Source organism: Hippocampus guttulatus, chromosome 1 (genome assembly GCF_054856545.1).
Source record: "Hippocampus guttulatus isolate MCC_2025c chromosome 1, RoL_Hgut_1.0, whole genome shotgun sequence".
Taxonomy (NCBI): Eukaryota; Metazoa; Chordata; class Actinopteri; order Syngnathiformes; family Syngnathidae; genus Hippocampus; species Hippocampus guttulatus.
The window spans coordinates 21,867,937-21,894,402 of record NC_141261.1 but is presented as its reverse complement, the minus strand read 5'-3'; the positions used below and the strand labels follow the sequence as shown (position 1 = coordinate 21,894,402).

The window sequence follows — 26,466 nt, the reverse complement described above, 5'->3', positions numbered from 1 at the left end:
CAGAAAAAAAGAGAAGCAATGGATTTGTATTGTTTGTGTTCCCTGCTGGGGTTGAAAGTGGAAGCCACTTTTTGTGTTTTCGAGGAAGTAGATTGATTTGTACTCCTGTGACCTCCCTCTCAATTGCTGCAAGTGTAACACAAAAGTGTTTTAACGGGAGGTGGGGTGACGCTTGCTGATTGTGCAGGCAGAGGCACACAGCAGAGGCACACAGCTCTACACAGCTTACCTGGGCTCAATTCCGAGTCAGTGCCCGATTTAGAATAATTGTCATAGACTAGAGAGCATCACCTCAAGTCATCTGGGACAGGCTGCGTGGAATTAAGACAGACATTGGATGGATGGAACCTGCAAATGTTCTGTCATAAGCGTGAAAAAGTTTGATCCGAAAATTCGAGTCCTTCTCCCTGCTTTTTTCAAGAGAGTGTTAAGAATGTCACCACGCAAAAAATACGGTCTTAAAAACATACGACTGCATTATTAAAACAACAACACTAACCGGCTGTAATATGCAGTATATAGTACAAATCCAATGTCGGGTAGAGCAGCGACCCGCATTAAAGCCGAGCAATTGAGCACCGCTTACACTGGAGATGATATGTGAACTGTCTTAAAAACTTCAGGGGGAAAAAAATATCACAGGTGAATTGTATTGCTCTTTGTTGCACGGCAAAATGTCTACCTGGAATAAATGTAAATATTACTACTACTAGTGCTAATAACAATAAATGTACCGTATGTACCTAGATTTTGTAATTTACATTCGTAAATCATGCGGGCACAGTCAATTTAACTTCATCACTAATGCGCTAACTCAACATGCTAATCAAAGCGATGAGATTTCATTGAAAATGTGAAATGAAGGTCACCAATGACCTTTCACGCTCAGTTGAGCTTGTTTCCATTCAGGGTATAGCAGTTTATAGTTTTCACGCCTCCTTTGACTGGTCAGATTAGCCAAACATAAAATTAAAAAGGCTGTTGGCCTTTTGACATCTCCTCACTGGGCTTTGAAAGTTAATATGCCCTCTGCTGATTTCAAATTAACTACCATTTTACTTCTCGTGTGTTCTTCTGCACCCTTTAAATGGCAGACACGGGCAGTTTGGTGAAATGACACAAGGCATGGACACCGAAACAGAAGAGAGACGGGTGGGCACGCGCAGGTTTCTTGGGTGAAGGTCAGGTGGCCTCGCTACCTTTCTCCCTCCCTCCCTCAAGCCCCTCAAAAAAGGAACAAAGAAGCCGTGAACGCACTTAAATCACAGAGCTGTGATTCTGTCTACACAGACCGAGCTCATAAATTGGCGCCTGCCCGCTGCCATGGCCCAATAGCAGACTACCGCATGCTTTATGACAAGATCAGGTCTCTAAATGAATGGCGGAGGGGGGCTCGTTAATCGTGCGGCAGTGATACACTCAAGGAGGGTGAAAGACAAAAAGTGAACTTTTTAGGGGAACAAACTTTTCTACTGGCATGTCTCTTCCCTTTAGGGTGAATTTCCAAAATAAGCTGTTTATGATCATTTCGATTGTAAGCTGTCCAAAACAACGAAAAAAGCTGGAAAGAGTAATACACAAATTTTGGATGATAATGAAGCGAGATCCGATTTTCTGACGTGACCATTGTTCAGTGAACTCAAGGGATTGGGACGAAATTTCTGTGTAGTCCAATACAGTTACTGTTTACGTTTGATCAAATGTATAACACACAAACTTACTTTTGACTTGTTTTTCAATAAAAAGATAAACTGAACTTTGGAGGTCATGTGCAGAGTAGTCCCGAGCCGTTCACATTTTTGGACATCGACTAGTCACGAAATTTTTCAACTGAGAGGTATCAGGGAAAAAGATCAGGTTCGCAAAGTGACAAAATAATCTTGAGGTAAAAAGTTTTTGCCAAATTGAAGAGTAATAGCTTACTGTACTGTATACGTATTGGACACAATGTAACAGTTCAGATTTTTGTGGCAGAAAAATAAAAACAAACTTTGGACATCCAATTGCCCGTCGTTTATTCAAGTTGCAAATGAACCCAGTTGTACGGCACCTATTTATTCATACCTGAACCAAAAATCACAGGTGCCCTTGTGTTATGAAGTGAGTCGATTGACAAAAGAAAAGAGGAACGATGGAGATGACCAAAACAAAGGCACTGGCTGTCGGTGTAGCTTCTAGGTGGCACACAGTCAGAAAAGTACACAAATGACAGTTACAATTACAGGTGGCCTGCTGTAACTTGTGCATTGCGTAAACATGAAGCTCACATCTCAGGACTGGCACATAGTTTGTTGAGATTCTGCATTCAATTGAAATTAATTTCGGATTTATTTTTTGACTAAATGTGAATCTACCTCTTGGAAGCAGAGTCAAACACTGTAATTTTAACCTCTACCACTAGATATTTAAATGTAATTTTGATTGCGTTAATATTTGGTGCTTAACCATTGATATGTAATAAAAAAGAAATCCGTTTATTTGTTTACTTGGTTTTAACCACTGCTGCACTCCACCTGTAACCACATAAAAAAGTATAATGTTGGAATACTTTTATTCAAACAGAAGACTTGAACAGTCAAAAACATTCCAATGCGTGGTCTCTCTCTCCCTCTCTCTCTTTTTCTCTCACCCCCCCCCCCTTTCTTTTTTTTTTTTAATGAATGCATTGCATTTGTGTCTGACCATGACTCCCAGTTGGAAAATCCTCAAAATCAACTGTCACGGGTGCGAAAATAAATGTGATGCTTGTGATGTCTTTCCACCATTCAGTGCTTCAGTGCACTTGCAGTGGGATCAAACGGGGCCACTGGAACCACCATATCCAGCAGATAGAGGTGCATTATACCTCCACATTGATTTACTTGGATCATCATGAGAGTAACTGCATGGTTCCTGTGATTGTTCCTGACTCTCAGCATACTACTCTCGATGTATTGGTGGCTTGCATGTTTTGATCTACTCTGACAGTTTTTTTAATATTCATTTTGGAATGGTGTGTCATTGTCAGGTTACGTGCAGATAAACAAACGATTGGGTAGACCGCCGTGAAATAAGTCTGCATGCAAATCAAATGCCGCTGTTACGAGATAAACTGTAATTTCATTCAGTCCTTGTGGCCCCCGAAGGACTCTCACACTATTGATTTACGGCCCTGAGAGTCTTCCTCTGCTTCTATCGCTGTCTGTATTTCAACAGCGTCCTGTCAGATCAATATAGTTTAAAGTCTCATACATGTGTTAGATGACAGATCTGCTATTGATTTCTGTCTGCAATATTAAGGGCTGTAAATCAGAGCTGTGCCGCCACGCACCAGCGGCTTTTTTTGTTTTGGCATCCACACGAGCCGTCCGCCCAGACTTGAGGAAATTAATTTAGCCACACAGTGCGATTGTGCTCACACAGACGCTTTGGAAACTCTGTTCTTTATGCTTTACGGGGCCATTTCATCAAAACCTCGACTTGAAAATCGACCAACACTCCCATTCATTTTGGGATTATGACACTGTCGCTGTTTTTATTATTGTCGAATAGCCTTGTTTTCAGGGTCTTCTCCCGCCCCCCCCCCAAAAAAAAAACCTCCACATGTCAACCATTCTAGAAACTTCCATCTGTTGCTCCCTTGAATGAATCCTATAGCTTTTAATTTTGACAGTATAAATGACCAAACTGAGTTATTCCGATACGATTACTTTGCTCCGAGTTGCTACTTTCTTTTCTTTCTGGCTGCAACTTCGCTGACCTCCGTGGCCATGAATGTGGCCTACGGCCACAGGTCCAATTCAAGGGCACTACCTGGTGCGCTCACGACTGTCATACTCTGTCTACCCATGTTCTGCTGTTTATGATGTTCAGGGTCACGGGTGAGCCTATCCAAGCTCACTTCAGCAAGTCACATCCCGAGCATTGAGGCTGGACGTTTCTGAAATACACTATATACACTGAAGAAACTATGTTTTGCTAAAGTCGTCAGTATGCAACTTGTTTAATAGTGGAAATACACTTTCTCCTCAAAACCCAAGGTGTTAATGTCTGAACCAACGGTGCCCAGGTACAGTTCTCAAAATTTGGATCCATCCTGATTATTTGAGTGAGGTGTGTTAGAGAAGGGCGACATCGAAAACAGGCTGGTTAGGGGCTCTTGAAGACCAGACTTGGGCACCCCTGGTCGAAACCACTGGAAACAAAGGTGAGTACACCCCTAAGTGAAAATTGTGGCCAAAGTTAAAATAGTTTGTGTGCCCAGCATTATTTTCCGTCACCGCCTTAAACTACTTGAATTTGGAGTTAACCAAAGCTTCATTGGTTGGCACCAGATCCTCAGAGAGTTCTTTGCCACCCTGTGCCAAAGTGAACTTTCAGGCTGTGAGAGTGATGACAACAAATTGAATACACTTGCTCTCACATACCTGAGCCTTTGTGACACCGACTCCTCAAATGCCACCGGGAAGGCAAAATAGCAATTTGGGCCCAATTTGGACATTGTTCACCTCGGGGTGTGCTGAAGTTTTTTTGTCGATGGTTTAAAAAAAAACATTGACTTTATGTCACTGTCATATCATATGTTCCCCTGGCTGAAAACAAAGCACGGTTAGTCTTTCTTCCACAAAACTGAATGTACAAAAGTGGATGTTCAGTGCGGTCAATCAATGATGCTGTCCTTGCCTTTCAAATAGCAACTGTCTCTCGTGTCTTGATGCCTACTTCCTCTCTTAGTGTTCTGTCCAGATGGGCAAATCGAGCCTTTGCAGCCTGGACAATCTGACTTTTCCTTGTACTTGTACAACATATATTCCCGGTATACATGACGCTTTAAAATATTTCCCGTCAACAATGCTAGGGGGTCACATTTTTTTGTTGCGGCTACTTGGTCGGTGTTGCTCGGGATGGCAGTTGACTCTAATTTGTTCCCTGGGGTTTAGCTATGTCGCTCGGTGTGGAAAGGCTGAGTGGGCCCTGGCTTCACCTTAGACCACGGGTGTCAAAGTCAAGACCCGGGGGCCAGATCTGGCCCGCCACATCATTTTATGTGGCCCGCGAAAGCAAATCATGCATGTCAAGCATGGTGCTTGCTAAAGTCTGAACCAAAATTTCAAATCGTCATATGTAATCCACAATAACAGTCATTATTCTTGACTTCTGATTTTAAAACTAGTTATTCATCAATTTCATGTATGTAAGATGTGGAGGGGATGAAACATTTATATGGTTTCCCAAAATTCATAACGGCCCTCCAAGGGAAACCGTTACTGCAATGTGGCCCATGACAAAAAGGAGTTTGACACCGCTGCCTTAGACTAACCCAACTCATTCATGTTTTTGGAATCTGTGAGTAAGCTGTAGGGCCAAGAGAAATTAATCCCATGACAACATCAAACCCAGAACCTCTAACTGGGCAGCAAATGTGCGAGCCACATGCTGCGCGATGCCACCATGATGCATATTTTGACGTCGATGTACAGAGGACTAAGTAGGTAATAATCTTGTGCACATTCCTGTCAGGCAGTTGTAGAAAAAATGCCCCAGGCTTCCACCATTCCATTGAATGAGTCATTTGTGTGCCGACACTTTTCTATACAGTGTTTGGGAATGTCACAAAGCTATAAATATGCATAGTTTTGTCATCTTTTCCCCAGTGACTGTTTGCGGTCTCCTGGGCTCACTATTAAAGTATCTCCCCCTTCTTGTCTTTTTCACATTAATGCGGTGCAAGAGACAGAGAGATACAAGACACAGAAGCATTGCTGCAGTTGGAAAACAGTTTGTGTGTCAGACTCATGTAATCTGGCAGACGTTATCTTAGCGAGCTAGGCTCCCCCACAAAGAGACTTCATGATGACAAGGCAAGCCCAGAAGCTTAAAGATGGACCCGAGTGCCACGGCCCACTTGACATTCCATCACTTAACCAGAAGCTGACGTCCGCTTGAACTTCCTGCGCGCTGATTCACATGTTTGATCTTGACGGGCTGCCTTTGGAGACCAAAGTGAAGATGTGCTCGGGACGACGTGTTCCTTCTCAATGCTGAACCTCATCAAAGGTGTGTTTTTGTGGCGCATGAGATTCATTAGGCGGGACGATGGGAAAGTGGTTGTAACCTTATCATTCGCGCCATGTTCTCCCATGTACATCAGCTCTCCTGTTTGGCACATTTCACACCCAACTAGGTCATTCAGGTTTATTTGGCAAATGCGTCTGCGCTTTCTGCCGAGACGTATAATCACACCCTTGTGCACCGACACATTGTTCTCCTGTTTCTTACCCGAAAAATAATCAATGTGCATCACAGTCTGATTCATTCCACGCCGGAAAAAAAGGCATCATGATGGCAACTCCATTTACCCTGTTGTCAAATCACCCTCACACACCGTTGCCACAGCAGGCACTCTCTCCAGGCGGGGCAGGGTAATAACGCTGCAGCACCTCTGGCAAGGCTAATTAAACTGCCACATCTGTGCTCTGTTTTGCATCTGGACCAGGTGGTGGCAATGCCCGCGAAACTTGCCTCTCCACCAACGTGTATGTGCACCATTAAACATTGACAACAGCAAGGCTGCCCGACCTCCTGTCCTGTCTGTATTTCACTCCAATTTTAAGCAGTTCCTCTTCAAAGTTGGCACTGTGTCCTGAAATATTTTACATCACGAGACAAGATTGTGTGTCTGCATTTCTTTGAAGATCCGTCCGGGTGCTATGACATGCCCTATATAGGATTACAACACGCTCATTGGCCCAAGTGGTCTAACAGTATATGAAGTAGTCTTGGAGCTGACGCCAGTAGCTCAGTCTGAAAAGCGTTCTTGGGGACTGGAGGTTGACACATTCAAGGCCCAATGGGGGGATGCATGGAAACACGCGGGATCAATTAGGCATGTAAAATTAAGACATTCAGTACATATATTCAAGCAAGAGCGCAAGAGCCAAACATGAAAAGTGAAATGTTCTCCCTGCATCTGTGTGACAGCAGTGCACACGTACACATAGCTTGCTGGTGTATCCTTCAGGAGTCCCTGACAACATTGTCATGAGCTTCCAGTCCTTCTTGGGGAGCGCCGAACACCCAATGCAATTACTCGCTATAGCTGACTGCACCTGTACAACATAATTGAGAAGGCAACTTGGGGCTTTGTCACTTAAAGTATAGATTTAAAAGGGGGGGGAAAGGTCCTGGCTAAGCTGCGGGCCTGTGGCATGGGCCTATTACAGCGCAATCAGTGTGTGTGCGTGCGTGCGTGTGTGTGTGAGCGAGTGAGAGAGAGAGAGCACATACACAATATGAGCATATCATTCCAAAACTACTTGACCTTGCACATACATAATCTGCTTGTCTTCACATCTGGTTTTTTTTTTTTTGTAATGATTGTTTTGTGTCTGTGTCTGCATACATGTGTGTATCCGTATGTACGTTTACTTAAATATAGACCTACCTTTAGCAGGTGGAGTATATCAAAATCCTGTAATTTTGAGAGAACTGCATCACAAATGTCCAAGTGAGTCAACTTCGTCAGAGATGCCGAGAGCATCAAATATTCATGCATTGCCCATCGCTCGGTCGGTCAGGCAGGAACACGTTCTGTTTTAATGATCACAAATTTAACTAAGCTCCAGTGGTATGACTATGTTTGACTTGGTGGGACTCTGGGATCCTGAGAACCCCCCAGTCTTGCATTTATGAATGCAGCTGCAGGTCAAAGTCTAATGAGGAAATTCACTTGCTTTTGTCTCATTTTGCTTAATGCAGAGTGTGTGTGGGGGGGATCATATTTTTTGGAATTTTCATTACAGTTATTTTCTTCTTCGTTGAGAGTTTTGTTTAGGGAATTTAGTTAGCTTTATTTAGTTGTCGGAGCAAGTTTATTCGTTTTTATTAGCTTTATTTATTTATGTATGTATTTTATGGTTTTCCGAACACGCATAAAAGTACATTATGACACAGTAACCTGAGGGGTGGTAGCGTGGTCGTTTCCCAACCCAGAGTTTGGTGGTTCGGTCCCTGGCCATTGCGATCATGTCCAAGTATCCTTGAGCAAGATCCTGAACCCCCAGTTGGTCCTGATGCTGTGTCATCAGTCGGGGAATGAAGTAACAGTGTAAAGCGCTTTGAGAACCCGAGGTAGAAAAGCACTGAATAAGTGACAGCCTATTTACCGTTCCCTGCTTGCACGTGGTTGAAAAAGGAGTAGGAGGAAGTACAAACATATCGAGTCCTACTTCCGTATAGTTATTTCATTATTGGTATATCACAGTCTTTTGGAATATTTATATCCAAGCACAGTAATCCCTCATTTATCGCAGTTAATGGCGACCAAAACCACCCGCGATAAACGAAAATCCGCAAAGTAGCGAAACCCCCCGTATAGGTATATGTACATGTGTATGAGTATAAATAATATTTATAAGGCCAAATTTAATGGTATACATGCATGTTTGTAGTAATTAACATTACTTAATGCTATACACTAATACTGTATATTTAAACATGTATAAGTTAGGCTAGGTTAGTGTATGAATAACGAAATACAGTAAACACATACATGTAGTACTGTATATGTTGCTCTATGTGAGTCACTTTTATTTTGCTGCTTTTCACGGCCTCTCGTGGACCTTTTGCGGACTTTTTGCGGCGTTTTCACATTTTCTTTTTTTTTTAAATGAATATGTTTGAAAAAATTTGCGATGCATCGAGGCCGCAAGAAACAAACCGCGAAATAGCGAGGGATCACTGTATACACAAAATAAATTTGACTCTACACAACAGCCTAGAGTACATATCATGTACTATAATACCACATTCAAATACCAATACCTATGTAGCCGTATTTATGGATTTTCATGAATTACTAACCCCTCAATATAAAGGTTCTTACATTTCGTTTTACGAATAATACACTTTAAACACTTACTGTATCTTCCCCATTGGAGTGAAATATTCATATTTATGTGGTATCTGTGCTGACATATAGCATAAAAACTCGAGTAATATGGAGTCATACTCCAGCTATTTCCATACCCTATGCTCAACCCCTCCTCTTCTCTGTAAATCCCCCCCCCCCCCAAATTTTCATTTTGTTCATTATTAATGTTATGCTGATGTGTTTGTGTTGCATCTGCGATGTTTTGTTTTTAATTAGGTGAGATAACAATTCCATCCATTTATTGTCGTGCGGAATGCTAGCCCTAACCCAAACCACTGAATGACGTCACAAAGGTCAAATTTTAGCTACCATATTTAATTTTGTTCTTTTTTTTAACATGGATATACAGTAGGATCTGTCGCCACCCTCCTTTGCAATCCAACGTGTTTCATAAACCCCAGCTGAAAAGATATTTTTGCCTTCTTAAGTCTGATGTTAATTTAATCATTGCATTATTGTAGTGGATATAAATATATCTGCCATTATGTTCATTACGGCAGGGAGAGGGAAATACATACATACTACATACACGCTTGCACCTCTCCCTCATCTCACGTGTGCACGTTATTCGCACTGCACCCACGAAATTATTGGCCCGTTTTAATAAGGCTATGGATTGTTTGAGAAATGGCACCACTGCACTCTTAATTATATTGAAGACCTTTTGTTTTATTTGTGACAAATGTCAGATTTCTGCTATTTACATCCCTCAACACCCATACGCCTGTGACGGGTTATTGATTCGACACAAGATGGATGACTGTGGCCGTGAAAGGGAGCCGAGTGTTAATTGAGGATTGTGGTACCTCTTGAGGCAAAGCAACACAATTGTTTCTGGGCTGCAGGTACGTTCCGATTTGAAACTCAAATTGCCCATTCATTGTCATTCATGGCACCCACATACATTTTTGCAACATTAGAGACGAAGAAAAGAATCACTCTACTACTTTCTCTTTTTTATCTTTTGATAACTGCAGACTAGAGCTCAGTTCATGCAGTCCGGATGATGGTTGCTCTTGTCAGATAATTGTTTGGAAGCTTCTCGTGTCAGTTGGTATTCTGACCAATTTCCCTGATTTAAAGTTGTCACTTTAATCAGCCATCTCATTACCTCTGCATCCCGCGTCCTAGATGCATAATTTTCCCACCGGACGCACAGTTCCAAATAATGTGCATTTTTGGGACGCAAGGAAATTTCTCAGTCAAAGCAAATAAAACTATGGTAATTTTTTTTCCAGCAACGATCGCAATTTGACCAACGCCGCCATTGTTGTTTTGATCTCGCGTTAAGTAATCTCACGTGACTAGATTTCCGTTCTCGCGAGACGAGATTGGCGAGATCGGCCTTCACCTCGCGGCAAGCAGACGATTGCCAAGTTGTGTAACGTTAAAACAAGTGCTGCAAACAAGTGTTGCGAAAGCTTATTGCGGAGATAAGTTGGATAGTTTTGACTTTGAGAAAGCCTTGCATCATTGGAAGCACAGTAAAGAGAGGAGAATTTATGAACTAAAAGACTGAACCATGAGATGAAATAAGAACCTATTTCTCAGCTAATCTTGTTTGCCTGAATTATTTAAAATTTTGCAGCATTTGTTTATAAGAAATACACCTATTATCAATATGTATTGTTGTTGTTTATGTTATTATCATATGTAATTGAATAAGTAGACCATTTCAGAATTCGAAATTTGGGACTCTCTAAATGCATAATGGGACTCATACTTTTCTGATCAGCGAGTCCCTGGGACTCGCAGGGCTCAAACTGTAAAATTATCACTGTTTAATAATATGGGAGCAAGTATAGCTTGCTTTTTTTTTTTAAATTTATTGTCAACATATATAACCAGTTGCACCACAACTGAGACTATTAAGTCATTAGTCAGCGGCAGGAGCAGGGATCATGAAGCGCGTAGGGAAGATATTGAAACGTCTGTGTGGTTGGGTGAATGAGGCAAAGATTGCGGAGGGGAATAGGCAGGAAATGAGTGTAAAAGCGGTAGGTGAGGGCTGGCAGAAGTTTGAATTGAACGGCATTTTGGATTCTCTCTGCAATAACGTGTTTCCCTTGACACATCCTGTCTATGTCTAGATAGGAGATGTCACACTGCAGGGCTCATTTGCCTTTTGCTTGCTCATTACATCCAAATCAAACGTATTTCCTCCTCTGGGAAACCTCCCCCCACCCCCGCGCCGCCACTGTGGTTGTGTGTGCGCGCGAGTGCGTGCGCCGAATTCATTACCAACATGCCACTCGACTTTGCACACATCCTGATGACAGATTGTATTTGGAAAGTTAGTGCAGCTGATGTGATTTAGAACTGGGGGGCGACACTAAACACACTTGCATGAACACACACACATGCACACACATGCACACACACACACACACACACACACGCGCGCACACACACACATGCACACACACACACACACATGCACACACACACACACAGTTTTTATGCATATTCTCACCATGCCCGCGTATTGATACACCCAACCATTAATGTTCTCAAACCTGCTTTCATTTTGATTTCTCCGATATGGTTCCAACTAATATTCGGCTTGGAGCAAAGGCAGTTAAACTGACACACACACAATCAGACAAACACACTTGCAAGATCTCAGTCAGCCTTCTATGCCACAGTATGAATGAACCTCCATTTCCCCACAAAGCGAAGCCACTGGGTGGAATACGCTGCGACGACTCATTAAAGCTTTCACGCCTGCACAAACGTGTACATCCACCCGTGCATATGCTCACTTGCATTTTGATTTTTTTTTTTCCACACAAATCCACCCTACCCACCCGCAACATTGTTGCAGGCACTGAGAAAGGATTCCCTTTTGATTCAAACAATTGCAGATTTTGAGTGTCGTGTGAGTGCATACATGGTTGTTCTCTTCGGATGGCCATATCATTTTGTGGAGAAGCATTCCAGTGAGCCTGAGATGAATGAACCTCGATGAGGTTGAGAATGAGTCAGAACAACAGCGAAAACAGCAACGAGGGGTGGTCTGCAGTTATGTTGTCCATAGGATTGGATCCAGGCCAAGGTCTGTGTGGTGGCTGCAGGCAGTCTGATGTCTTTTTCACATGTTATTTGGATGGCCATGTTTGCAGATGAACTGGGAAGTCGCGGCGTGGGTTATGCCTTGAAGAACTCCCTCATCAACCACCATAAGCCAGCTGCGAGCATCAGCGAATGCCGAATGACCATGCGTCTCACGTGTGCAAACCATCAGATGGGCACAGTTATGACGGCTTGTGCCCATCAGAATGAAATAAAAGAGGCCTTATATGCTGTCAAAATTCCAACTCCTTGGAGATTTATATGTAAGAGTTCTTACTTGCTGCTGCTGATGATTAATTGTTCAAAACATAAAGTTGTCATCACCAGAAAACTCTTCTGCCCAAAGAAAACGTTCAAAAACGTCACTGGGTTCATGGATACGTCCTCTCTCTGAATCTCTGACACCTCATTGACTACATCATTGTCCGCCGCGAAGGCCGCTATGACGTGTTAACACAAGAACGATGTGCGGTGCATATGAATGCTTGACCAGCACTGCTTGATGCTTCATACCTATTTGCTAAATTCAGAAAAGGCAGAGAAGAAAAGACACATCCAAACAAAACTTTGAGCCTATTTTCTTGATTTGGCATTGAGATGGGTCATATTTTCTAAATATGCAGCGAATCTTTAAGCTCATCCATATAAAAGCACTTTTAAAGGGTCATAGTCGCCGACTATATTTAGTGTCACACTATCACCACTAACTGCTAAATGTAGTGAACTCTGCTAAAAACCATCATAAATTTAACATTCCTGACAAATTTCACTGTTCCATCAGCTGAGGGTGCCTCAACTGAAACAAGCACATATGAGTTTATTTTATGTCATCAGGTATTTTTTCGGACCTAATTTTGCAATGAAATGTTGCGTGAAAGCAGGAGTGACCAATCAATCAACCGCCACTGAACGGTAGTCTGTGGACTGGTCCCAAGCCAACTGCAAGAGGTGCAGAGGGAAATGGGGAAAAAACAACAACAAAAAATACTTTTGCCTTCCTGTATTATTATATATTGTGTATGAGTGTACACAATGTAAGCATCCTGTCAGTTTCCCTTTCACACACACAAACAAAGCAAATAATTAAAAAGCAGGTCACCTTTTAACCTACAGTAGCGCATGACCTGCATCACAGGAAGTTGACCTCAACGGTCAGCAGCTTGCGATCAGAGTTGTGGAGATATATCTATTTTTTGTTTATTCTCATTTTTTCAAGTTTGTTTGATCTGCAATTCACTGCTGGCATTGTTAAAAAAATAGGAATCTGGAGCGCCAGGAGAAGCATTTTAAAGTGGTGCATGCGAGCTATGATAGTCATGTTTCTACACTTAACACACTCCAAGAGTGCGTCCCTGCCTCCCTGTGTCAGTTTCCTACTGAGAAGTTTTCTTTTACAAAAGCTCACACTTATCTCATATCTCGTCTATTTTTCTGTTTTGTTCATGTTAGGGTCCTGTATGGTTGTTGCTCATCATGGGATGTGTGCGCGTGCGATAACCAGTCGATCGCAGGAGGTTGGCTGTTTGAAAAGTTGATCTTTGGTCAAAAAAAAGGTTGGACACCCATGCGTTTGGGTCCATCTGGGTTGCCTCATTCGCATTACTTTTGGATGATTAGCTGAGAGGAGGATGATATCAATACAAGAAAAGGAGTGCCAGGATGTGGCCCAATCTGTTTGCGTATGTTTTCAGCAGTCTCTATGCAATGTACTTGAGTTCAGTGAAGGGACTTTAACCACAAAGTTCCACGTTTGGTGGCTAAAAATCACAAGTTTTGCAGTGAACATGCCCTCTGACCTTGATCCACAGCTTTGAACCATCTCTGCTATTTGTGCGGGTCATGTACACGCTGCTTGTCTGACCCCAGCAGCTGCCCGCCGCCCACTCAATTAGCTTCTACAGCTCAAACCCAGTGAGGTCACCACCTTTTCTGTTTCTCCTTCATTTCCCATCCGACTTGCTGTGTCAGCCTGATAGAGAAATCTACGAACAAAATTGTATCATGTTTAAAGTTTCGGTTAATTTGGGCACGTCTAGACATACTCAGCGCAGAGGTGTCGGCCGTTTAGGCGGAGGGCCTTTCCTGAGTAATCACGTTAAAGCAAGGGGGGCGAAGGCTAAATTCAATCACAGAGTGGGAATAAACAAATTGGGAACAAAGAGTCGTTGAATACCAAATGACAGTTTGGGAACAGCTGTCGCGCCCAGGTGGACATTAGTCATCAGCAAAGTCTGTGACTTGTGTATTCGGGTAAATCAAATCATTACCGGGGGGCGCGGGGTGCAAATCTCGGGGGCAGTGTCTTTCTTGTATTTTGCAATAAAAGTTCGAACCGGCGGAGAGGGAGGAGAGAGTGTGATCGCGGAGCAACTGGCCGTCGTTCGCTCTCAGAGATCCGCTCCCGCCGATATTGAAGACAATTTTCCTGTGTGCTGAGTCATTTCTTTAACTTTGTCCGAGGAAATCTCTGACACAGCCTTTCAAACAGGGTGAGAAACAAGGATGGGGACAGTTAGCCGCAGTGCAATGAGAACATGAAAGAAATGGAGTCGGAAAACTACAAGGCAATTTCACGAGACGGGGGGGGGATGGCCCATCATCTGGAGAATTGTGAGGTCATCATCCGAAGCCCGGAGATAGCGTTCCTCGCGTTATGAAACTTGGATGCAGAAACGCAGAAGAAAAACCTTGCGGCATGAATTGTTCAAATGCTCATTGAGCTGAAGCGAACGCGTGCATGTGTCTTTATGTGTGCTACTGGTTTTTGAGGGTTATCCCCCCCACCCCCTCAATTTTCACCTCTTCTTGATCCCAAAGTGAACACGCCAGCACATGGAAAATGATTTCCAATAATAGATTACTTCACATGCTTGCTCACCTTTCCCCCACTCACTCACATTTTCATTGATCGGACCTATTTTATATCCTCTCTCAGGCTTTCTTTGTGGCTGATCTCGAAGCATCGCCTCTAATAACTCATCAGCACACGTGGCCAGTGAATCTCATTTGTCACTGTTGCTCAGGTTCCCTTGCAGCCAATCTGGGCGCACCCCGAGTGCCCACAGCAACATGGAGGATCACCAAGTGAAGAAAGGACAGCACACTCATCTTTGCAGAGCAAACGATCTATAAAATCTATAAAGCAATATAGGAGTTTATGAGCTATGGGTGCTTGAAATCAGAGCCAGTTCAACGATGCAACTGTCTCCCCACCTTTGCTTCCTCTCGTTCCGATTCTTTTTATTTTTTTCAGGATGTCTTGTTGTCAACTTATGGAGATTATAAAGCGGGTTTGTTTATTGTATAAAATAAGGTTGTGGTCACCAGGCCATAGACAAGTACTCTTGCTATTCTCGTAGAGCTCATTTATCTCTCTTCTTGCCTCCAGTTTGTCCAGGTACAGAGAACAAGCTGAGCACCCTTTCGGACCTGGACCAGCAGTACCGCACCCTAAAGAAGCTCTACGAGAATTGTGAAGTTGTAATGGGCAACCTGGAGATAACCAGCATTGATCGGAACCGTAACCTCTCATTCCTTAAGGTAACCCAGTCGCTCAAAATGTCAACTATATTGATCTCCCCTGGAGAGGAACACAGACAAAATCAACATGGCTTAGAGGTTTCAGAACCAGGCAGAGTGACAAATAGAACCGTGACAGCACATTGGCAAGAGAAACGGGGAAAATCACCTCTACATCCCACATGCATATAGATAAAGCGCATGTAAGGGCACTGCATTATTTAACAAGTTGATAAATGGTCATTCTGCAAAGTACCTTATGGCCGAACGTCCATATCCAGGGATGAGAGTGGCTAGTGATGAAAAGAGCGGAAGGGGGCGTGGCCGGGACGGGGGCGGGGTCACTTACAAAAGTGGCACAAAACAGGCTGAAGATGAAGTGTATTCAATTTACACACTATTTGAAACTTTAACAGAAAAAAAATCCCAAGATTGTTCACTACTCTTTCAAGTGAAAATTTGTGCAATTTTGCTTATGTATTCCTGGTGAACACCAACATGTAACTTCAAATTTGCTGCTCAAAATCAAAACTAAAGAAGGAAACACATTCCCTGCCATATTTAAGATTTGTTCATTACTTGTATTCATAAAGTGTTGTGTAAATGTGATAAAAAGCTGTTGATTCTTACCTCATACGGAGATAGTGAAGTCTCACACTGTTTACTATATATGGGTTATGAATGTATTTTATTATATAAAGTGGATGTCTATTTACAGTATATACAACAAGATACAGTTTCATGAGGTAGAATACTTTATTTTCTCTTCATTTTAAGCTTTTTAGCAAGCGCTAAAAGCTTATTGGTCCTCTCCGTCTTTTTCCACTCTCTTTTTAGCCAACACCTCTTGTTTTTACACATGCTCCAGGCTGTCGAAAAGCGCTTGAGATCGAGTAGTTACTTTTCAGTAGAAATGTCTGTTTTCGGTGTTTCACAGAGGTTGCGTGACTCTGTAAAGCTTTCCATCCTCTCTATTTTTTTTTTTACGGATTTGGAACAATAGAAAATAGGTCAATTTTGACTGGAAAAAAAAAAGCGCAATTCCGCCAAAAAGCGGAAAAATCTCATCCCTGCATATCATTGAGCCTATTCATCTCTGGAACTTTAGCATTCCCCAAAAGGAATATTCAGTGGCACTTTGGGCAGGGCTTAGTGATGCTGGTAACGCGTTCGACATGAATGCCTTACTTTTCTCAGTCAGGTAATCTGACTACAGTTACTTTGCGAGGTTACAGTTTGTTATTGGATAGCAATTAACAATGACGACAAGCAGTTCACAGTAACCACATCGTCACTGACCATTCACTATCATGTAGTGATGGCAATAACTGCCCCTCGGGCGTAGCAGTGCGTCCCACCTGACAATACTTGAATAGGAATCACACATTTTTCTACCCCTGTTTTCACTCATGTGAACATGGAACCAAACTAATAATTAATAAATAATAAAATACAGGAAGAGACACCAGTCCCAGAAAAAGACAACTAACAGTTATACATTATAGAACACATAAGAAAGGATATTTAGTTTTGAAGCTTGAAGCATTCTTGGACTTGACAATTTGCATTCCCGTCTGGGGGAGCGGTGTCACATATGCGCCATGTCACGTTTCAGCCCCATGAAAAATAACAATAAAGGAAGGAGAAAGATTTGGGTTTTCAAGCTGTAGATGCCGTCACTATTTTGAATTTCTGTCAGCAAAATAAATTTATTAAAGCCTCGTAGTGCAGAAGTGCAGGGTTCAATTCCGTGCCTGCATGGGTTTTCTCCAGGTACTCCGGTTTTCTGCCACATTCCAAAAACACGGCAGGTTAATGGACCACTCTAAATTGTCCCTAAGTGTGATTGTGAGTGCCAACGGTTGTTCGTCTATGCGTGCCCTGCGATTGGGTCGCGGGGCGTGCTTGAGTCTATCCCAGCTGTCTTCGGGCAGTCGTCAGGAGACACCCTGAACTGGTTGCCAGCCAGAGTCACATGCGCCCCCTGGCATTGCACCATGGCCCCAGGAGGGTGCGCCCCACTATTGGAGAAGGACTGACTTATGGTATGACTGCTTTGTATTGACAGGAACAAATTAATCTCCTACAACAAGAACATTTGAGAAAATATAATTTGGGATTTAAAAACCCATGGCAAGAACCGCTGAAGTATTCCATGCAGAGACTGGAAGTTAGATTTATTTTGTTTTCAGAATTGTCTGTGTAAAAAGTGCTACACAAATAATTTGATTGCATAGCCATAACGTCTAATAAAGCATTTTGTTTGAATGTTAATGATGAATGAGCTGGAATTAAATGATGCAGGTTACGTATTCGCATGCACATTCGCGTGCCAAGCATTTGCTTATAAATCGCAGCAATAGCTTGGAAAGTTCAAAATGAGGCCCTTGTTGTTTCAACACCATGGACAGAGGCACCATGCCCGCATGTGTGTGCATGATTCACAAAGCTCAGCACCATGGACAGATAAATGTGTGTGCCATCCGCTTCATGCTGTTTAATGAAGTGCGTGCAGTCTAATTACTGGGCCAGCGCTATAAAATGCACACCATAAACAGTCCCATTAGGCTCAGCATCATTAGGGAAACAATTAGACATCTGGGGATTGTTAAGTGGATGTGAGGGGGGTCAGGAGGTGGTTAGGTGGTTACTATGGCAACTATTTGCCACCATGACTTTGATACCACCGTTTGGCACTCACGTGTTTTTCTTATTAACAGGTTCCCCTTTATTGGATATAATTGGATTTTAACTTTTTAGGAGAGATCTTTATCTTCAGTCATAATTAAAGCGTTGGTTACATTTGTTTGTTCATTAGTTAGATGGCCAGTTGGTTAGGTCGGCAGATGCCGAAAAAACTATTGTCCACCAATTATAATCTTCCAGTTAAATGAGCCAGATGCAAACATACTTTTATTGAAAATTAAACTTTTTTTTGCTGAGGCTTATTGTCAAAACCAGTACCATGTTTATTGCATCTAACAGCCAATCAATGGCATTCCAAAACTGAGAACTAGTTTCACTTTTTAATACTGCACCTTTTTGTAATATTTTCTACGAAACAGAGGACTCTTATTTTCCATTTATAGCCACAGTCAGTGCATAAACTCCTTCAGATGAGAGTGCAGCCTCAATTGAGGGGTGGGGCTCTCGAGGAGTTAGTGAGGTGGCAATTCTACTGCAGACAAAAACAGCAGCTGTGCTAAAATTACAATCTTGAGATTGTGTGTGTGTGTGTGTGTGTGTGTGTGTGTGTGTGTGTGTGTGTGTGTGTGTGTGTGTGTGTGTGTGTGTGTGTGTGTGTGCGTGTGTGTGCATGTGTGTTGGGCGGTGGTTGCTTCTGTCACATCAATGCAGTGATGGAGCAGGTGAGAGCGATGGACAAGACAAAAGCTGACAGTTAGATAGATGGGATGGCACAGCGACCACTCCAGGTTCAAAGCGGATCCCTGACTTTCCCATCGTCCCCATCTACAGATTCATTTTATTTCCCTGTCATTCTGGAAGATGATACATGAATCTTTCCTAGTAGGTTATCGTGAAGCTTTACTCTATGTAGCGTGCAAAATAATATTATATAATATTTAAAGACTGCATGTTTTTAATGTTCTAAGATAGCAAAAAAATGAATGCAATTCATGTTGAACTGTTGGCGTGAAGGTCAAACAAAGATAAATAAGGTGGCTTTTAACCTGATACAGTACGGCGGAGCCTTGAGATAGGAGTTTAATTTATTTTTGTGACCACGTTCGTATCTCAAATGATCTTTTCCCCATTTCTACGAATTGAAATGCCGGCAATCCGTTCCTGCCTCCCGGAAACACCAAGCAAAAGATTTTGTAATTTTTTTTCCTTCAAAATATGGTGATAGCTAAAATATTGTACTTCATAAAATAATACATCATAATAGAGGAATAACGTTTTTTTTTTTAATTGTTTGAGGGGTTTTTTTTATCAATTTGATCTGGGAACACAACAGGGAGGTTAACACAGTGTGTAGTGTTTGCCAGTTTCTCATAGTGAGGCCACTAAAATTCCCAAATATACTCCTTAGGAAAAGACCATGTGAAAATACCATGTGACTACGCTTTGCCAATTTTCAAAAGGGATCACCGAGCCTTCGGCTGGCATCACCCTCGATGTTAGTTGGCCACTGGCTGCCTGTCACTCAGAAGACTCAGAATGACCCATTTTCCCAGAAGAGAATCAGGGAGCTGCGCCAAGCGGCCCCTGTGGCCCCCCAACAGCTAATTGTGTCACCTATGCGGACGGACTCTTCATTATACTTCCATCAATTTGGCAGCCAGAGGTACCAAGCATAAGGCAGGATGCCAAGGTTGTCTCAGAGAGTCCTGGGACCGGGCATGACTATGGATTACAACTAAGACACACACTTATACGCACAATATCATGTGCACCCCTCTCATCTTGGCGCATATACACACACACACACACACACACACACACACACACACACACACACACACACACACAAGCTGCAGTCGTGAAGAGGGATGGAGAACACAGTCACTGAGGTGTGCGGGGTGTCGCATGCAGACAGCAACACTTTTCAGTCGTCTTATCTGCAGCAACCACCAGCCGAGAGTGACCTGGAGAGACAGATGACGTTTTCTCATGTCTGTGCACTGCTCAAAAGAGGCGAATCAGTGAGGGAAATGTCTTCATCTGAAATCCTCCGTGCTTTTCTTTGGCTGCAATTAAGGCTTGGAAATGTTTTTCTTTTCTCTCCTGAGTGTTCTCATGAGAAAAGTTGGTGAGAGGGAGTAAGCAAGGTTACCATTACCACACCAATCCGTCCATCCATTTTGTATGCCTCTTATCCTGTTTTGGGTCACAGCAGAGCAGGAGTCTTCGTATCCCACCTCATACCCTAAGTTAGGGTATGAGGTGGAGGACTGGGCTAGAATCTCGCACCGATCTATTTTGGGGGATCCAGTTCCGACCTGAGCGGACAGTATTCAATACCAAACAGCATGTTTTGACCCATGAAGTACTGCGACACAATCAACACAAAAAAGATCCACAAGATGATGAAAAGCCCGTTCATAACATGCCTGATTTAATAAAACTGAAGCTGCTCCCAAAGAAACATCACGTGCAATGCTGCTACAGACAGTAACATGTGTTGTGTTCCTTGGCAACAGGTAGAATGCAGGAATCACAGGATTCATTTCTTAATAGCCATCTTGAATATGCTCCGCTCGTGACTAAAAATGAAAGGATTGATCTCCCCTGGACTGATCACCAGTTAATCCCATGATTGATACAACCATTTGCACTCCTCTGTTTCTCTCACTGGATTATTGGTGTGTCAACAAACAACATTTTTCTGGACTCGCACAAGTCATTGATCACGTCGAGATAAGTGCATTTGCTGCACATGTCGTGATTCAGCGCTGATCTGATCCCGACCCTCTCCATGCATTCTTTTAGTTCACGGTGAAACAGTCGATTTCTACAAATATTTGTATGATCATGTCCTAGAAAACCTGTCTTGTTCCCCTCAATAATAAGTGTACTCGTCCCTCTGAGTGGAGGTATTTACAATATGTTGCGGAGAGTGTTAGTGAGCAAACTAATAGCTTCTCCTCCTCCCCAACCCACCATCCGGCTCGCCACATGATTAATTTCTGTGTGCTCTATGTAGAACAATGGCTGTCTCAGGGCCTCGTCACCAAATAATCATGACATAATTGTGACCTGTGGCTGAAAGAGGGGTGTGCTCACCGTTCAAATCCTACACCTTCATTAGACTCTGGACCAGCTGGGAGCCTTAGAAAAGCTTGGGACTATTGGCAGTAACCAAACCAGTGTTTGGCATTATTGTAGCCGTTTTTGACAGCAAAATTTGCACCCTGCTTTCTCTAGTCAGAGTGCCCTGATGCATATTATTGTTTTGTAATTCTGGGGTTGTGTAAAAAACTGTGACTAACTTATTTTGTATTCATCCAGGATTCTGCACGTTTTTAAACCATTACACCTTTAGTCTCTGGAAAATAAAGAATGAGGTATAATAGAATGACATTTGGCATTTGAGCAAACCTCCAACAAGGCTAAAATAGTAATAATTATAATAATAATAATAATTTTTTTTTAAATCAGGTGGGTGGGTGAAACTGTCATGCCGTTGTTGGCACTAATGCATTTACAAAGTGGATGCCAACTGCCCCAAACAGCAAACGTATTTCACCACTGCTGGATATCAAGGTTCAGTGCTTCACATTTCTACATTGTAAATAACTTGTGGACGAATGGCCCTGAAGTTATACAATTAAGAATTTGATTTAGCGGTGCACTCGCCTGACTTGTGTGCAGGCACTGAAAGCTCAGTTCCCACTCAATGGCTGTGCGAATGAGTGTGAATGGATGGTCTCCATATGTGCCCTGCAACGGACTAGCAACCAGTTCCGGGTGTAGTCTGCCTTTCGCCCGATGGCCGCTAGGATGGGCTCAGGCGCCCTTATGCCCCTGAACAGGATGAAGCGGTGTTGAAAATGGCTGGAAAAGAAAATGGACCAAAGTGAACTTTACATATCTGGCGTGACATTATGCTAAATTAGAAGTATGTGTTTTGCTTTTTCTTTGACTTTTGAAAAACTAATTCCAAAAGACAGACCACTCTCCATGAGAAGTGAGAAGAGAGAAGAATACAGTCCCAGTGTCTGAAAGTGAACCTAACATTAGTAACAAGAGCGATATCACACAAAAGGAAGTGCCGTAGTACTGAGTGCTGACGATAACCACAGGCCAGATAATACACAACACAACATTACGACTCAGAGTATAATCATGCATTCATACAAAGTACAACAATTTTACACTATTATTGTAAGTTAAACAGGAATATGCAGCAAGCAATTATGATTTATTGAACAATTATCTGGCTCTGCTAACACAAATAGTTCCACAGACAATGTCATGACCAGCAGACTTACCCGTGACTATAATGTGCGAACATGCCAAAATGTCAGCATCAACATTGTTCAGAAACAAAGGACCAGATGAAGCTTGTGCAACTATTTCACTTTTATGGAGAGAGTTGGACAATTAGTCCACATAATGTCAAGTTGTGTCATTTTAGGCTAGCTCTGCAAACAAACAAAAACAAAATGAAGTCCATGTAACAACTAAACAAATACTTAAAAATAAATAAACAGCAGAGAAGGAGAAATATAAAAGGTCAATCACAATGCCCAACCAGGTGGTTCTTTGTTGTCAGCTTGCGTTTTCCCAGTGTAAGAGAGAAGGCGCGAAGACAAATAAAATATGTGTCGACAGTCGAGTCATGTGTGTTACCACATCCTGTTCAGCCATTCGTCTGTGCACCGTCATGTCTACTTCTTCGTCAGAATGATGATAGCAGACGTGCGCACAGTAGGTCTCAGAGGTAATATAAAAGTCTAAAAGCCACTCTGGGGGCAAAGTGATTTCCATTAAATTAAAAGGTACGGCCATGAAAGCGCGCCACCAGCAAACCCTCGCAAGCCATCAAGATAATCCCAACGTGCGTCTTTTGCTTATCAAATTGTAAAATATCATCCATGACACATCGTAACAGGGCCCTAATTAATGCATTAAATCAATTCGGGATTGCACAGCGCAGAGTGGGCTGCTGGGATGGCGACATTAGGGCAAATGATGGCGGCAGATGTGCGCCGCCAGGAGGGATGTTTAAACCTCTCATCCAATCCATTTAGTGCACACACACTCCCTGACTAGAGCTCAGATGGTGCGAATCATAACTGCAGGATACTTGATGTGTGATACGTATTTCTTAAAGAGTGAATTCTCCGAAGGGATTATATTTTCGAAGCTGTGTATACTACAAAAGAGTAAAAACTCTCAAGGCACACATTTCTCTCCAAACGTATTGGAAAAGTGAGGCCAATTTCTTTAGTTTTGCTGTAAACTGACATTTGGCTTTGACCTCAAAGATGAATATAATACACAAGCTCATCATTTCAGTTTTCATTTCCAGGTATTTACAATTGGATCTGATACTGATGCAACTTGCCTCTTTCTGTCTAAAACCCACATTTTTTTTTCCAGGTAATATTGTTGGAACATGTGACCGACCGATGTGCTTGGTAGCACAGGTTTTGATTATTCAAAAATAGCTGTGTAACCATCAAGAAAAAAATTAAGAGCTACCCATAGGCAAAAAACAAACAATTTTGAAACTTAGACAACCTGGAAAATCAATCGTACATTGCACAAACATTTGCCATGGCTAAATAAATCCTTTTAGAAGGTCGGCGAGAAAAAACGGATAGACCCAGAAAAACAAAAAAATAGTTGACAACAGAACAATTGTGACACCCAGAAAGAGAGTGCAACACTGTCCAGAGAGCAGGAGTCAAGGGATCACAATCAGGGTTGGGAGGGTTACTTTAAATATGTATTTGGATACAGACATGGTAACCACGTGTGCACCATGTTGCAAAGATGGATTGATAGATGGATAGTTTTTAACCAGGAAGCATTTAGACTTGGGAGTAACTTCAGTTCTGGTGGCAGCTTACTCCATGTGTGTGCAGCACAACAGCTAAATGCTGATGCACCATGTTTGCGTTGAACTTTGGCAAGCTAGTCATTGACCTGATCCTGCTGACCTCAGAACCCTACTGGGTTTATATTACATTGTAAATTCTTGATTGTATCCAAGTTCTTTTTGTGAAACATTTATTTATTTTGTGCATGCAACACTTTGTTTTTTTCTTTTCTACCCGCCCCAATTTTGCTGCTGTAGACTGCAAATTTCCCCAGTGTGGGACAAATAAAGGTTATCATATCTTAAGACCAGTTGCAAAGTTTTAAAATTTTAATACAAATTTATTTATATAACGCTTTCACAACACCTGCAGCTGTAACAAAGCACTTTCGAGAACAGTTAACATAAAATAACACATGAGACAAGCACAGTCATGCAATCGTAACCTCTATTTCTGCATATGCCTTGTTGTTTGAAGCAGTTATAGATGAAAGAGAAGAGAATCAAAATGTCCTTTCATCAGTGGATCAGAGACATCATGCTCAAAATGTGCACATGTATGCTACAAGTTAGGGTTGAAACTAAACAAGAAGCTGTAGTGTCCAGTGACGAAAAAAGAGATTGGTTCACTTCTCCCGTCCCATATAAATCCCCTTCAATTCCAAGCGCCGACTCTCAGCTCCAAATACGCATCTGCTCTCCGGGCCAACGCTCCTCTCTCGTCATCCTTAGCTCCACCAGCCAGCCATCCAACCAGCCGCACCAACGCAGACTGTCCAACAGCGCCGACATCTCAGATGAACAAAACGGGGCTGTGAAAAAATGCTTCCCGTTACAGGCGCAAAAAACACAAGCCCCCAAACTGTTACCCAATTTTAAATATTGAACAGGTTTAACATAGGCGGCTGTTTTCCAATCTGTTTTTGTGAAGCAAAAATCATTATTAACACACCTGAGATAATCGTTCAGGAAAATCTTTTGGATATTACATTAAAAAAAAAAAAAAAAAAAAAAGACCTTTGCTGGTGGGTTGAAAAATGCTCCCTATCTTCTATTCTACAGCTGACTAGGAGCCAGTGTAAAGTCTGTAGAACTAGGTTAATATGTTCTGATCTTTGCTCTGGTAAGGACCCGAGCTGCAGCATTTGGACTAACTCCAGGGTCAGCACTTTGAAGAGAAAAAACTTTTATTTTGGATTTGAAATGTGTAGTTTATGTCAATCTTTCTCATGGTAGTTAGACTACTTTCTGGCCATTTCAGTACTTTTGTTCAGAAATATGAAGTTATTGCTCTCATCTAAATTGTGTATTACATTTGGAAATAACAAATGAACTGTTAATTACTTCTGTAATATTCTGTTTGCAGTAACCAAATATAGTTTGCAGCAACATTTTAGGAATTTGTCTCAACCTTCCAATAATGAAGCATTACGACTTGTTCACTCTTGCTCAGTTTTTCGAGGCAGCATTTGGAAAAACACACTTGTATTTTGGAGTATTTTACACCCGATGCCTTGATCAGTAAACATGTCTGGAAATTTGACACGAGCATGCGCTTAATCTTTGAATCTGTCCAGAAGATAAGTTTCACCCCAACTGACAACGTCACTTACTTTTTACAGTTGCCAAATTTATACAAAATCCCACATCCTGTCACTGTAAATTGAAATTTTGCTTAACAATCATCAGAGTATGTGTGGAGGGAGTAGTACTGTATCAGACAAAAAGTAAGTTCGCAGGTGGCAATATGTGTTTACGCTTCGTCGGACCATCGCTTGTTTTTGTGCAACCAGCAGAGCTGAAGAAAGCAGCGTTCATAATAAGCCCTAAGCACATCGGATGCACAAATGAGCAGAATTACTGTACTCTGACATAAGAAAGGAAAAGAATGGAGCAGGAAGGAGGGGAAACCAGACCAGTAGAGATGTGTGTCAGGCTGTCGTTCTGTAGAAAGTTCTTCTACATGTAGAATATCACGAGAGAAAAAAAAGATAGACCTAAAATCATTTTCACTGCTCACTGGTTAGTATTGTTTGTATTGTTTGGCCTTTGGTCACATGTGGTGGGGGCCTTTCCATCTCAAATTCCTGGATCGAATTTCTGTCCCAGTGTGTGTATTGCAATGAAGTTAGATCTCCTATAACTGTGAAATGTTCTCTTCATCTTGAATTTCGTTGGTTTAATTAGAATGCTAACCTGGCTTAGTGCTTTTCCACCTACACACAGTTGTGCACACAGACACGCATACCTTGTGTCGCTACAAATCAGGACATCCATCAGCGATTAAGATTTGATTCAGGGGTAATGAAGCAGCTCAGCAGTGCAACGTGCTGTGTGTCACAACTGCATGTGACAAAAATGGCTACCCTAATCACACACACACACACACACATACACACACACACACACACACACACACACACACACACACACAGACTTGCATACATGCACG

General features: G+C 42.2%; 1 protein-coding gene across 2 annotated transcripts in view; it reads left to right on the top strand.

Annotated features, from left to right (window-relative positions):
• LOC147210970 (receptor tyrosine-protein kinase erbB-4-like) overlaps positions 1-26,466 on the top strand; it is a 166,240-nt gene that overhangs the window by 60,503 nt on the left and 79,271 nt on the right. For both annotated transcript variants that reach the window (XM_086119524.1, XM_086119515.1), the window contains exon 2: positions 15,372-15,523. In XM_086119524.1, the coding sequence (XP_085975650.1) occupies positions 15,372-15,523 (152 nt within the window). The remainder of the gene's footprint in view (positions 1-15,371; positions 15,524-26,466) is intronic.